This window comes from Petaurus breviceps, unplaced genomic scaffold (assembly GCF_028583685.1).
Source record: "Petaurus breviceps papuanus isolate PSGF00001 unplaced genomic scaffold, PetGlider_PUasm1.0 183, whole genome shotgun sequence".
Lineage (NCBI taxonomy): Eukaryota > Metazoa > Chordata > Mammalia > Diprotodontia > Petauridae > Petaurus > Petaurus breviceps.
This window is the reverse complement of record NW_027185791.1, coordinates 8,548,919-8,564,171: the sequence shown is the minus strand read 5'-3', so window position 1 is coordinate 8,564,171 and position 15,253 is coordinate 8,548,919. Positions and strand designations below refer to the sequence as shown.

General features: G+C 35.8%; 1 protein-coding gene across 3 annotated transcripts in view; it reads left to right on the top strand.

Moving 5' to 3' along the window:
* DMXL1 (Dmx like 1) overlaps positions 1–15,253 on the top strand; it is a 153,682-nt gene that overhangs the window by 50,116 nt on the left and 88,313 nt on the right. For all 3 annotated transcript variants that reach the window (XM_069087836.1, XM_069087834.1, XM_069087835.1), the window contains exons 11-18: positions 1,821–2,074; positions 2,201–2,885; positions 2,987–3,108; positions 4,242–4,331; positions 4,419–4,521; positions 10,840–10,959; positions 11,267–11,485; positions 13,076–14,767. In XM_069087836.1, the coding sequence (XP_068943937.1) occupies positions 1,821–2,074; positions 2,201–2,885; positions 2,987–3,108; positions 4,242–4,331; positions 4,419–4,521; positions 10,840–10,959; positions 11,267–11,485; positions 13,076–14,767 (3,285 nt within the window). The remainder of the gene's footprint in view (positions 1–1,820; positions 2,075–2,200; positions 2,886–2,986; positions 3,109–4,241; positions 4,332–4,418; positions 4,522–10,839; positions 10,960–11,266; positions 11,486–13,075; positions 14,768–15,253) is intronic.

Below are 15,253 nucleotides of genomic sequence, written 5' to 3'. Positions count from 1 at the left end.
TATAATCCAGGGGGTTTTGACATAACTTCCTTGTGGCTGGTACACCGTGTCACCGTATCAGCAGCCACCATGCTCCTTTTTTTTTTTTTTAAAGCAATTGGGGTTAAGTAACTTGCTCAAGGTTACAGAGCCAGTTATTTCTGGGTGTGGTGCTGAGTATCTGAGCCCGGATTTGATCCCCAGGTCATCCCGACACTGGAGCCGGTGCTCTTACTCGCTGAGCCACCTGGCTGCCCCCACCATGCTCCTTTTTGAAAGTATTTAGAGATTCCCTATTATTTATAGGACAAAATAAAAACTCACCAACATGGGATTTACTCTTCACATACAGACTGGGGAAGCACAGTGCCTGGTACTGTGCTAAGTGTTGACAGTACAAATAAGGAAAAGAAAGACAGACCCTGCCTTCAAGGAGCTTACAAACTAATGAGAGAAGACAGTTCACCAAAGGAAACTGAAGAGGTGGGAGGAGGAGTGGGGCACCAGGGGTATCCAGCTGGGGCATGATGTTCATGGAATTGAAGCTAAGTAGAGAGGCTGATAGAAAATGAGGTTACCTGGAAAGTTCTGAACTCTCTCTAAAGGAAGACTTTGAGGCAGCTGAGGGGGCCAAGGAGATTTTGAGTATCAACAACTGAGTCAGTCTTCATAGGGATGAGATTTCAGATGATGAATTTATCTTAGGCATGTAATGTATTCCTGGAGAGGAAACCTAGTAGAGCTGCTGTTGGAAAATGGCTTAGAATGAACTGTCAATCTCCACTCCTTAGAATCCTTCGCTTTCTTCAAGGATCATCTCAAGAGCTATCTCCTACAGGAAATCTTTAATCCTTTTTGTTGTTAGTATTCTCTCTTCTCAAATCATCTTGTATTACTTACCCGTTTACAAATTATATCCTCCAGTAGAGTGTGAATCCCTTGAGGACAAATGTTATTTTTCACATTTGTCTTTATATCCTTAGCACCCACCACAATGCTTTGTGACTATTTTATAGAGTATTTCTTGACTTGAATTGTATTAAATTTTTTTAAAATAAAAAACAGTTTTAAAATTGTGTATGTGGTGGCAAATTCGGAAACTATGGTACATCTAACCTAAAACAGATTGATATTTAAAAGTAGTCTTTGGTACAGTATATTTAGACAAATTTAGAAATTACCCTAGACATTAATCAAGGCTTATTTTAAAAACTTCCCTTAACTGCTTGCTTAGGTTCAGGAAAATCATGTCAAGGTACACCTATAATATTGAACTAGAAATATCTTTAATTCTTACTGCACAAAGATAAATACATTGATTTTAAATTTTAAAAACTGATGTTTTCTGGTTGCAAAGAGTAGATGAAATATTAATTGTAATTAGAGAACATAAGCACTAACGTAACATTAAGATAGCAGAATAACAAGATTTCACTTGTTGCTCACCTCTGTTAAATCTTTATATAATAACAAATGAAATGAGATTGAGTGTTGAGTTACTTTCCTGATTGTTCTAATGTCTGAAAAGGCCACAAATTTCACATTGATATCCTTTCTTGGAAGGCTGAGTTTGTATTGGGACTAGTGTTTTATAAGTATTAATTTAGAAACTGGTGCTTATAACTCTAAAATGATAAAATTACTAAAACAAAAGCTTTAAAATATTTTACAGGGATGGCCTAGAGTGCTGTACATATCCCTAAAGTAAAAGTTTCCTTTTAAAAAAATTTTTGTTTATGAAACCTAGATACTGATTTAAGCTTTATTGCCTTTCTAGTAATTCTCGTTAAATTTGTTATTTAATTGCATTTATTTAACTTGTTAACACTTTTTTCTACCAGAAACAGATGATGGTGTTGATGATCCGAAAGCAATTCCTGAAAAGAGAGAGTTGAGTAGTGAAAAAAATATACTCAGTTCAGGGTGTGTACCCTTACCATCTGCTATCATTGATCATCAGATTGAAGTGCTTCTGTCTGAATGGAGTAAAAATGCAGACATGCTCTTCAGTATTCATCCAGTGGATGGTTCTTTGCTGATTTGGCATGTGGATTGGCTGGATGAATACCAGCCTGGTATGTTTCGCCAGGTGCAGGTACTGTTATTGTCTCAGGTGGTATCCTACTTTGTTGTATAATATTTTATACACTTGCTTAACTGTAATTCTTTTTATATCTTCACAGTCTGTGCATAGTAATGCATATATTTTTTTTTAATCTAGGTGTCATTTGTTTCCAGAATTCCAGTAGCATTCCCTACGGGTGATGCCAATTCTCTCTGCAAAAGCATAGTGATGTATGCTTGTACCAAGAATGTTGACTTGGCTATTCAGCAAGGCAAACAAAAGCCCTCTGGCCTCACACGTTCCACATCAATGCTGATCTCTTCTGGTCACAGTAAATCAACTAATAGTTTAAAATTAAGTATCTTCACTCCTAATGTCATGATGATTTCAAAGCATGCAGATGGATCCTTGAATCAGTGGTTAGTCAGCTTTGCAGAAGAATCTGCCTTTTCTACAGTGCTCAGTATTTCCCATAAATCTAGATATTGTGGTCATCGCTTTCATCTTAATGACTTAGCTTGCCATTCAGTATTACCATTGCTACTAACAACATCCCATCATAATGCATTAAGGACACCAGACATTGACAATCTGAAACAGCCTTATGATGCTTTAAACTCTGAGGAGATTTCATTAGGAGAGCATAGTAGAACTACTGGAGATGTCACGTTCCAGGATCCCAATGCAGTTTATAGTGAACTTATTCTTTGGAGGGTTGATCCAGTTGGGCCATTGTCTTTTTCTGGAGGTGTTTCAGAACTTGCAAGGATTAATTCTCTTCATGTTTCGGCCTTTTCCAACGTGGCATGGCTACCTGCCCTCATCCCTAGTTACTGTCTAGGTAAGTGAGCATCGTGTTGTTCTCCTTTTTATTCCGGATAACAAAGGATCTGAACGCGGTCTTTAAGTGGCTCGATTTACATTTTTCATCAATCTTTTTAGGTGCTTATTGTAACTCTCCTAGCGCTTGCTTTGTGGCCAGCGATGGACAATATTTGAGATTATATGAAGCTGTTACTGATGCCAAAAAGCTTTTATACGAGCTGTCCAACCCTGAAATTTCCGTAAGTGAAATGATTACATGTAAATCTTATAAAATATATGTGATTTTTAATCTGAAATTATTAGATGCACAAATTAGTATAATAGGCATAACATTTATTTCTATGTAATAAATACATATGTATCATATAATAACCTGTTGGAATTTTTTATCTCATTATGTATACAAATTTAAGTGATTAGATATAACATGCTTATTTTCAAGCTTTTTTGATCCAGATGTTATTCTGCTCAACACAGAAATTACTTAGTATTTATTTTATAATATACCCTGTATTTATGTATCTAGGAACATTATCCCCTAATGTCCTGGCAAATGTAGGTGCTTAATAGATGTTAGTTCATTAAGTAGTTTTCAGATATATTCTTTTAGGATAGTATTCATAGAATCTACCATAAAATATTTCGTTCTTCATAAATTAAAACTTTTATTGTCTATCTTTTTATTACCTTTTTTTTTTCATTTATATATCATTTTAAAATTAGCCATTATGTTTTCATTGAATCTGGGATTTTATCATTGTAGATAGTTCCCAATGAGGGCATTCTTTTTACCAATGCTGACCAGCAATTTGTCTGTATCATCTTTGTAGTCTTAGAGTTGCCTCTTAAACATTGAGAAATTAAGTGAGTTGGCCAGTTTCATATTCATATATCTAGCCTGTATTAGAAATAGAACTAGAATCCGAGTCTTCCTGACTGCATTCTCTACTACATTTGGCTGTCTTTAACATAGTGATAAAAATAATCTTTTATTACTAGAAAAGAAATATGTAACTTGTTTCCAGAGATCTACCATATTTTACAATCACTGTTTAAACTTCAGCCCATCTCTAAACTATTCTTTTTATCATTGAGATCAGATGTGTAAACTAGTGGATGTGAAATAATTTTCCCTCAGTATCATGATCCTTAATTACTTGATTCTAATTTACTTTGTAGATCTTGTGAACTCTCCAGCAAGGCAGATACATTAGAATCTTGGAAGGGACCTTACTGTTTAGTTAGTTGACTTCTTACAGAACTAAAGAAAATGGGATTTTTCCTCCCATTAACAGATTATTTTTGTAAATGTCAATAATTTTGATAAACTTTATAAGTGAGCTGAGAAACTATCTTTATTTTTTTAAAACAGAAATATGTTGGTGAAGTGTTTAACATTGTGAGTCAACAATCAACTGCAAGACCAGGATGCATTATTGAGTTAGATCCCATCACTGAACTTGTAAGTTTGCTGTTTTTTCTGACTATAGACATTTAGGTAAATGACTTACTTGGCAATTTATGTTGTTATTTATTTATTCACATTCAGCATGGCAGAAAAACACAGCTACTTCATGTTTTTCAAGAAGACTTCATTTTGAATAGCCTGGAGAAGAAAAGTCTGGGAAAGGACAACATTTTGTCTGATTCTGGTAAAGAAAAAAATTTTATAAGTAAAATTATAAAGATATTTAAAATATCCTTTGAATCCATTTTAGACTAATGTGTGTGTGTGTGTGTGTGTTCATGTTAGTGCATGCATATGTGGATACTTGACCTCATGCAGTTGAACATTTTTGTCAATGACTCATGAAAGCAAAGATGCCATGCTTATCAAATTTGCAAATAACATGAAAATGGGAAGGGATAACAGCTAATACAATTGATAATGTCAAGAGGCAAAAAGAGTGAGTGGCAGATCAATTCTAATAAAGACCCATTTTAATAGAATTTAATGTTAAATTTAGGGGCGGTTAGGTGGCACAGTAAATAGCACACCAGCCCTGGAGTCAGGAGGACCTGAGTTCAAATTCGACCTCAGATACTTAACACACACACACACACACACACACACACACACACACACACACACACACAAAACTAGCCGTGTGACTTGGGCCAGTCACTTAACCCCAATTGTCCTCCAAAACAAACAAAAAACAGAATTTAATGTAAATTTAATATAAGATCCTCTCCTTGGATTCAAGGAATCACTTGCTTAGGGAAGGTGTTAGGGAAGGAGGACAACATTTTATGTGGAAAAGAATGAAGAGTTTTTACCTGACTTCAGTCTGAATAAGAGTTAAAAGCATCTTAGGGTGGCTAAAAACCCTACTTTCGGCGCTTGCCAGATTGACAAACATGGCAGTTCTCCTGTGCCGTGTGTGGATCAGTGGGTCAGGCTATATCAGGGGTATTCCACTGGGCTAGGCATTCTCAGCTTTAGGAAGGACGTTGCTTAAAGAATGAAAACCAAGATGATGGGGGATGATGCGTATGTGTTTGTCCTCCGTTTTCGAGGAGGACCATGGAATAAGGGAAATGACATGACTTGCCGTTGACTTGGATTTGAGTGAGGGAGGGCTGTGCAAGGTCACCAGCCTCACTTTCTCCTCCAGAGTCATCTAGATCTAGTGATGGCAGGATGACTGGAGATAACTCAGGATGCAGTGGGAGACCGTGGCCGTTTTAGGCTAAGGCCTTTTCAGGTACTCACTTAGAGTGTGGCTAAGCCTCAGTGAATAGATCTCTTTAAGAAGTGAGTCAAGGGATGGCCCCTTTAATTAGAGAAAAGAAAAAACTCAAGGTGGGAGGGGTTGCTGTTTCAAAGAGAAACAGTTACCTTTGACATTCACTCTAAACCAGAGAATCAAAACTTGGATGATGAGGGAGATAATGCACTTAAAGACTGGTTGAAAGAACCAAATCTATTTACTTTGAAGAGATAGAGGCTTAGAAGCAACCATTGCAGCTTTTTTTTCAGGTTTTTCATGAGATATTATAGGAAAGAGAGGGATTAGATTTGTTTGACTTGATCCCAAGTCCCACAAAGGACCGAGTAACTTTGAGTGGAAGTTATAGAAAGGCAAATTTAGGCACCATAGAATGAAATGGAATCAAGTATCACAGAAACTAAGGGATCTGTTAATTCTGAAATGTTCTTTTAGGAAAACATATTAATGCTACTTCTTCATCATCAAAAATCATTCAAATGCCCATTTGCACAGAACATTGCGCTGACCGATTAGGTAATACAAACTTTGCCTTTTTCTCTCTGTAGCTTGGGGGTTTGTTTCCTCCAGAGGTTTAGCCAATATAAATTAGTTACCGCAACAAGGAGACCAACAGAGCTCCAAAAGCATCTTAACCGACATCTCACTTACTTGACAAGTGAAGAATGATGACAGCTTCCAGTGGTGAAGGCAGGTCTGAGTCAGTGTTCATTTATTCAGTGCTTCTTATGTGCTGGGCATTGTGCTAATCCCTTGGGATACAAAAAAAGACATGCCTTCAAGGAGCCCTAATGGAGAACGTCAACACATAAGAAGAAGCTGAAGAGCCGGGGGAGGTGGCTTAGAGGAAGAGGGAGTGAGGTTACCTAGTAGAGGGGCATGATAAAGTCCTGCAACTGGGATGGAAATGATTTTAGGAGGTGAAAGTTTAAGAACTGATTTCATCTAACAGAATGGTGATCTAGAGATCGTGAAGTCCAGGAAATCAACTGGATTGCAAATGATAAGAATTCCCTAAGGTCCTCCTTAAATAGTGGAGGATGAAGGAAGAGGTCCACCTTACACCCTCCCTGGTCAAATGGAGGGGTAGGGGTGCTGAGGGGAATAAGGAGTGCTGAAGTAAGTTTCTAGAGATGAAGTACAGGAAAGCAGCTACTCTGGGGAGGAATGATGAAATGACGGTAGCATTGGGTTGATATAAAGTCTTCTGTAAAATCTTAGGGAGCACAAACATGAGCAACATGGTCTCATAAGGCTAAGAGAAATAGCAGAGAAACCAGATTGAAGAAAATGTAGCACGCTATCCAACTAAGCAAAGTCATCTCCTGGACATTTGATGATGAAAGTGGAAGTAATATAGGTAGAAGAAAAAGGGAAAAGATTTTTTTTTAAATAGCCAACTATTTTATTTATCAAGAATAGTGGAACCAGCATGTTTGGAATGTAACATCACAGTACCTGAGGTGCTTATTGAAGAGTCCTATGGCACTGAAGAGAATAAAGATGGAAACTTGTATGTGTATTGTATCTGTATATACATTTACGATATATACACATTTACAACACACACACGCTTCTGTCATATCTGTCTATAAAATAGATCCATGCTGAAAGCAGTACACTTGTGTGAAGACATTGAGACACTCATATACAAAGAATCTGAAGGAGTGAAAGATGCCAAAAGTGTGGGGAAAAAATCTCAGACCTAATTAACCCTGGAAAAGTTTTATAGTTTCGCTACCTGCTATGTTTGTCTACTGTCTTTTTTACACAAAATCTTAACATTTTCTACCTCTCTAACCCCTCTTTTACCCATTGAGAAGGCAAGCAGTATGATATCCATTGTACATGTGAAGCCTTACAAAACATTTACATATTAGCCATATTGCAAACCCCCCCTTTTTTTTTTAAAGAAAGTAGGAAAAGAAAAGTATGCTTCAGTTTGCACTCAGAGTTTATCAGTTCTCTCTCTGGACATGGATAGCATTTTTCATCATGAATCCTTTGGAATTGTCATGGATCATTGTAATAATTAGTATAACTAAGTCTTTCACAGTTGATCATCCTTAAAATATTGTTGTTACTGTCTATACAAAATCTATACAGCTATCCCTTCCACTTCACAGGGGTAAGGGATACAGCATCCCACAATCTGGAAAATCCATGTAAGATTTTTTGGCCCTCCCTTTGTATCAGAGAAGTCTTTTGGCTTCATAGATTTCTTTCTCTTTTTTCTTGATATTATAAAATACTTCACATCTCTTTTATGCATTTCTGAGTTTCTGTACTTTTTCTGTGTTCTCTGTTGGCTTTTACATGTCATCTATAGCTTCTGAAAAACTCCCCCCAAAATTCCCATTTAATTTCTTATGCCAACCCATGTTGCTTCGAAACTCAATGGGGAAAGGTAAGATGGGGAAGGGAGAACTATACATAAGTCAAAGCCATCCTTGATAATAGAATTAGTAGGAAACCAGCAGGCTTCAAAATTAATTGAAAGATGTGGAGAATATAAAATTCTGTTGTGCTTAGTATTTATTAACCCCACCAAAAAACTGATTTGTTAGAACAAAATTCTGCTACACATCTTTTTTTATAGTAAGGTATCTCCCACCCATACATCAAAATCACTTAAGATTCCTTGGAAGAAAGAACGATTTGAATTAACCTGTTCCATGAGCCCCTTACAGTAAACATCATTATACTTGCTAAAAGTATTCAGACCATAATGTCAAATCCAGGCCAGAGTCTAGGTTGAGGAAGTATTCCCTGTAGATGATAACATTTTCCATATGCCCATTTGTACATGTCATAGTAATGATTGTGTCAAGACCCAGAATATTGTAGAGACTCTTGAAAAATATCTGTGGTTACTCAAAAGGAGTTGGCTTGTCTATCCACAAAAGAAAGACCAAGTGAATGAAGACTTTCTTCACTAAATTTCAACTTACTTTTGGATGGACACACTAGAGCTTTATCCAATATTATGCATATCTGGGATATGGGCAGACAGTAAGCTAATTCCAGATTGAAGAAAGAAAGAGGGCTGGATTGATTACGGAAAATTACACTTCTTTTACTGATTCCAAGCTTCCCATGACTGCAAAGGTCCAATTCTTCAGTGTAACATGAGCTTGTACTGCCCCTGAAAAACAAACGAGCATCACACAGGGCAGTGGAGAAGTGCATGGTGGGTCTGAGCAGGCACCAACGCACAAGCAGAGAGGTACTCTGGTGAAAGATAGGTGTGTATGACAGAAATTGAAGACGGGTTGGCAAGAGCTAGAGCTCACAAGTGGACATCCGGAACACCACACTGGTACCCTTCTGATGTGGGAGGAAGCAAGGAAAGACTCCAGCACTTTGAGTGGACCACAGGTCAAACTTTTGCGGAGAACATGGATAACAGTTGTACAGGATTTGCAAGCATGGTTGAGGTGCAGTTTTTATCAATGAAGGGAAATCTCTAATTGATGAGATCACAGATTCATTTTAGTATTTGGGAAACATGAAAATATGTAGATCTTCAAAATATAACTATTGTGTGATACTAACCAAAATGCATACTACCATGAAAACATCAAAGTAACAATTTAGTCTATCTTAATATTTATGCAACATAAAGTCTGTGTTATCTAGATTTTCCTATATACTATTCCTTGCAAGTAGGTTTGTTGATGGCCAGGCTCACAAGTCAGTAGGAGATTCAGAAACTGAGATCAAAAGGTTTAACAAAAAACTGCAGACCTATCCTACGTCCCCTTGTTGCTAATACCCCCCTGTTCTCCAAATTACTTTGTATTTTCTTATCTCTCTACAAGTTGCTTTCCACTCTTTCCTTGAATCCATAAAAGTAAAGCATCTGGACCAATCTTTCTCTTGAAAATACCTTCTCAATGTCAAGAAAGACTCCTGATAATATATTGTCAGTCTTTCCAGATTGATTTAAAAAAACAAATTTGCCTCTATATGCCAGGCACTGTGTTAGGTACTGGAGACACAAAGTTAAAAAAAGAAAATTCCTGCTCTCAAAAAAAAAAAAAAGCTTACATGCTATAAAGGGAAAGCAGCTTGTAGACAGATAAGAAAATACAAAGTAATTTGGAGAACAGGGAGGTGGACAAATGGTTCATTTCTTCTAGTTTAGTATTGAAAAGGAACAGAAATGTGACAATAAGTTGACTAGAAAAGTTCTTTTCTATGAGTAAGGGGGAAGAAAAAACAATGGCTAAGGAGAAATTCCAGATTCATGTGACAGGAAAACATCTGGAACAATGTCTTGTAGGAAGCAAGAAGTGCGGGAATCAATAAAAATGCCTCACGTTTATAGAGATTTAATATTTACAAAGCATTGTATTTATGATAACCTTGTGAGATAGGTAGGTTGAGTTAATATCTTGTTTTATAAAACTGAGACTCAAGAGTTTGTTCCTTGCCTATTATTATGACCTATTGAAGGTCTGAATCACGATTTAAAACCAGGGCACTGGTTTCCAAGTCCAGGATTACATTGCTTCTCGAGGGCATGAATATAGGGGTGAGCCTTTCTGAGGAACAAGTGCCTTCTATACCCAGATGGTAGGAGAGACTGGGAGATGATGCTGATAAATTATGAGGATTAGAGTAGTGCAGTTGAGGGAGCTCCCCAATGTAGAAACTTTGATCTGTAAATGTTAGAGATTATGGAATGCAACTGTGGGTGAATAAGACTTTTTTGGTATGCATACTCCTTGTAACATACATTTTGTGGTAAAGAACCTCTTAGAGGATTATATAAAATGAAGTATATCTGTGCTGATGTTTTTGAACCTATTACAATTTGATCTAAAGCATCTAGAGCTTCAAAGTGACATACTGGTCTAAGTTGATTTCATGCTACTCCTGTCCAAAAATTTCTTTCTACAGAAATTGTGACTGTTAGCTAATTTCCTGACTTTTTGCTATGATATTGATATGCATTAAAAGTGTTTTTCATAGTATCAGTAGCTTATTTTCAGTTAACTTTAAAAACTGATTGTGTTTATGAAATATAAGTGTACTGGAGGGATGTTAAATAATTCAACAAATCCAGATCCTTATTAGAAAGTGGAAAATTGGGTAATTTTCTTGTGTCTAGTCATCTTTGTTTGAAACTTTTTTTAAGGTATGTCATATAAAAATTTGAAATACTACTCTTAATTATTTTTAACTTCTATGTTTAAATGTATCTTTCTAAACAAAGCCTCTTAATACCAACAGGTACCCAACCTAATGGATTTTCTGAAAAATTCTACTTAGTTGTAATAGAGTATACCCAAGATAACCGCTCATTACTTCATATGTGGAATTTACATTTAAAATCCATTCCTGTCTCAGTAGGTAGGTAGTAATTTTTTGAGGTAAAATAAAAATTTTAATATAAAGATAACTAGAACTGTTTTGGTTATCTTCCATATATATGTATATGTATATGTATATGTGTACTTTTGGGCATACTATCCAGTTGGTCTCTAACATTCATTTTTCTTGCTGAAATTAAGTTTGATGGGAGTTTTCCTGTTATATTTAGAATGTGATATAAATAACTTAAGTGAAATGAGTTTTCTTTTTACTCACAAACTGTATTAAATTTGTTTTAAAACGTCATAGAATTATGTTACACATATTTTTATATGTTATCTTTCAGATGAGAAAATAGATACAAGTGTGTCTGGTTCTGTGTTGCAACAAGAAGAGTTATCTTCTTCTCCAGAAAAGATCCAATCTCCTTTTTCAAAGAAATACCAGGCTTGCAGAGCAAATCTTCAGAGTACTAGTAAATTGACTCTTTCTTCAGAAATGGTATATAGCCAAGAACTGAATTTACCAGAAGGAGTTGAGATAATCAGTGTTAAGCCATCTGCAGGTTTGTGAATTTTAAGGAATGAAAGTAGTAGAACCTTGGAAACCATAAGTGTTTCACAAATATATTCTTATATTGTTCTGATGTTCATATGTAACCACTGTTTTTCAAGTAACTGAAAGAACAGAAAATATAAAGATAAGTAATTTGATCAGGTGCTTTAAGCTCCTTTTATGGTCTTGCCAAGTACTTGTTGATATAATTTGAAATATTTGTCATTTGAAAAACTAATATTTTTAAAGGTTATGCTACTACTCTAGTAAATGCATTCTATTGATTAAAACTAAATCTTAGAACACTTTTAAGGGAAAGTTTCTAAGGCACCCATGCAATCAGCTCCTAAGCTTTGCAGAAAAAGTTCTTTAAAAACCCCCCAACATCTATGCACCACAAAACCAAGCTTATTTCTTCCTTCCACTTATAAATATATCTGTATTTAAGTGTTACGGTTGTTCTGCTGCTTGTCCTCTTGCATCGACTAGTGTCATTTCTGGGTGTCATTGATTATTTATATAAGGTACTCATTTTAGTTTCCTCTTCTTTCTTGTTTTCTGGAATAAAGAGAAGAAAGGAGTTCCTAGGAGGTGGCATTTTCAAAAGCGTAGAAATCTTTGTATTTGTAACTCCCCCCACTCAATTTAGTAACTACCAAAATAAATACTCAAATTAAAAATATAACTATTAAAAACAACTATAAACTCCAAATTACTCACTATTTTTTTAAAAAATGCTTTTTTGAAAATTTTATATGTTAACCTTAAATGCTTATTTTTTATTTTATATGTCAACCTTGAAGTGGTATGTGTGGGAGGTAACAAATGTACTATTACCTTTCACTCTGAGCTCCCTTTTTTGTATCCTTTTGTGGAGGGAGGGTGGGATTTTGTAATAGCCTAGAAATTCTCTTTTCCAAAATTTTGCATGAAATATAGGGTAGGACTGTTGAAAATGAAGTTGATAAAATTTGAGAATTTGTAGCTTTTTATTTTCTGAAGGTACAATTCTAAGCTCTATTATTGTTTGTCCTGTGAAAAGTATATGCTATCCTTTAATAAAAATATTAATGATAGAAGAGATTATGGTGGACAGAAACAGTAGTTTAGGAGTTATTTTTTTTAAAAAGCTCTAGAATTGGTTTACAAGAAAAAAATGAAGTTCTATACCAGGAAATAGGGGTTCCCCCCCCTTTTTTTTTTTAAAGAAAAGCATAGTGAGCATGGTCTTTTTATTTTATCTTGTGGATGTTATTTTAAAGCAGGACCATTAGGAAAGAGTAGGTATACTAAACATTACTTCAAAGTCTCCAGAACCATATAATGTTATTGTACTTTCCTTGAACCAACTACATGCTTGTGTTGGAGCCTATTTTATTCTTGACATTATGCAAAATATGTTTTTATATATTTTTCCAACTAATATTGAAACATTTGATTTTTTAAATAAGTGCCAATATCTAAATATACTACTTAATGTTTTAATAGTACTTTTCTGGAAGGATGAAAAACTAAATACATTACACAAAAATTAATCTAACTAAACAGGATGATTTATTTATTAATTATTTGCCTAAGGAATGATTTGTTTTTGTTTTAGGACATCTGAGTTCCTCTTCCATATATCCAGTATGCAGTGCACCCTATTTATTGGCAACTTCATGTTCAGATGAAAAAGTGAGATTCTGGAGGTGCAGAGTAACCGCCGTAGAGACTGGCACTTCAGAGAATACTGCAGACAGCAGTCTTGAGTACGTTTGGGAAGAATGGCCTTTACTTATCGAGGATGGACTTCCTAGTAGCAGTGCTGTAACTATTCCTGGCAGGCCAATAGAAGTTAGCTGTGCGCATACAAATCGTTTAGCTGTAGCCTACAAGCAGACTACTTCTAATGGTAGATCTTCTCAAGACTTTATGATGCATGTAAGTATTTTTGAATGTGAGTCTACAGGAGGTTCGTTTTGGATCCTTGAACAGACAATTCATTTAGAGGAATTAAGTGCAATGTTGGACTCTGGTATTAGTATTGATAGCAATTTAGTGGCCTACAATAAACAAGAGGTTTACTTATCTAGTAAAGAGAATATCATGCCATATACAAAGCATTTGGTTCACTTAGACTGGATGTCTAGAGAAGATGGTTCTCATATACTTACTGTAGGAATTGGATCAAAGCTTTTTATGTATGGACAACTGGCTGGCAGAGTTCAGGAACAAACTGGTAAAGAAGGCTTGGCATTCCCACTATGGGAGAACACTAAAGTTTTGTCTCAGTCTAAGTTTGTTCTACTTCGGTGTGTCGATTTGATTTCTTCAGTAGAAGGATCACCACCTTTTCCTGTTTCTTTATCGTGGGTACGTGATGGTATCCTTGTGGTAGGAATGGACTGTGAGATGCATGTTTATTCCCAGTGGCAGCCACCTTCCAAACAAGAGACTGTGATCACAGGCTCATATGATGGAAGCACTCCATCTATCATAAGTTTAATGAAACCAAGTAATTCATCAGGGTCTGGATTACACCCACCAAAGAAAACATTAACTCGCTCCATGACTAGTCTTGCGCAGAAAATTTGTGGAAAGAAAACTGCATTTGATCTTGATATGGACATGGAAGATTCAGGTCTTTTTGAAGCAGCTCATGCACTCTCACCAACTTTACCTCAATATCATCCCTTGCAGCTTTTAGAACTCATGGATCTTGGTAAAGTGCGTAGGGCTAAGGCCATTTTATCCCATCTTGTTAAATGCATTGCAGGAGAAGTTGTAGCTTTGAATGAAGCAGTATCCAATCATGAACGCCGACTTAGATCTCTTACCATTAGTGCAAGTGGGAGTACCACAAGAGATTCTCCAACGTTCAATAAAACTGAAAATACAGACTATACGGAAATAGATTCAGTGCCCCCTCTCCCTTTATATGCCTTACTTGCGGCAGATGATGATAATCCGTATTCTTCTTCAGAGAAATCCAGTAATTGTAGTCACTTAAACAAAACAAGTAAATTACATGATGAAAGTTACAATGAGCTTTTTCAGATATCAGCACTAACTACTGATGATATTCATATCTTTGAGACAGAAGAAGAAAATACAAAGCCCAAGGTTATTGATCTTTCTCAGTACAGTCCAACTTACTTTGGTCCCGAACACGCCCAAGTTCTTTCGGGCCATTTACTTCATTCTAGCTTACCAGGTCTCAACCGGATGGAACAGATGTCTTTGATGGCCTTAGCAGATACTATTGCAACTACAAGTACTGATATTGGTGAAAGCAGAGACAGAAACCAAGGTAAAAATAAGTTGTGTTTTATGTTTAAGGAATTTAGGTGGCACAGTGGTTAGAGCACTGGACATTAAGTCAGGAAGACTAGTTCTGTGACAACTAGTTAAGTGACTGGTCTAGTCACATAACCTCTGTCTGCCTTTTGGTTCCTTATCTGTGAAATAGGGATAATATTTCAACAATTCACAGGTTTGTTGTGAAAATAAAATGAAATGATATTTGTAAAGAGCTTTGCAAAACTTAACACTATGCACATGCTAACTACTATCATTATTATATATATTTTATTATTTAAATTTTTTTAATTAAAAATTTTACAATAGCTTAAAATTTGAAAGGTGACCATTTCTTAGCAGTGCTTTCCCAAAAAATTTTGCCATGGAAAGCATTTTGAGATTTGAAATATTTTGAAAAACTCATTAATTATCATCCAAATGATATGGAGTCTTGGACTTTACCCCCAATCCTAGATAAAAGGGGGCCCAGGGAATT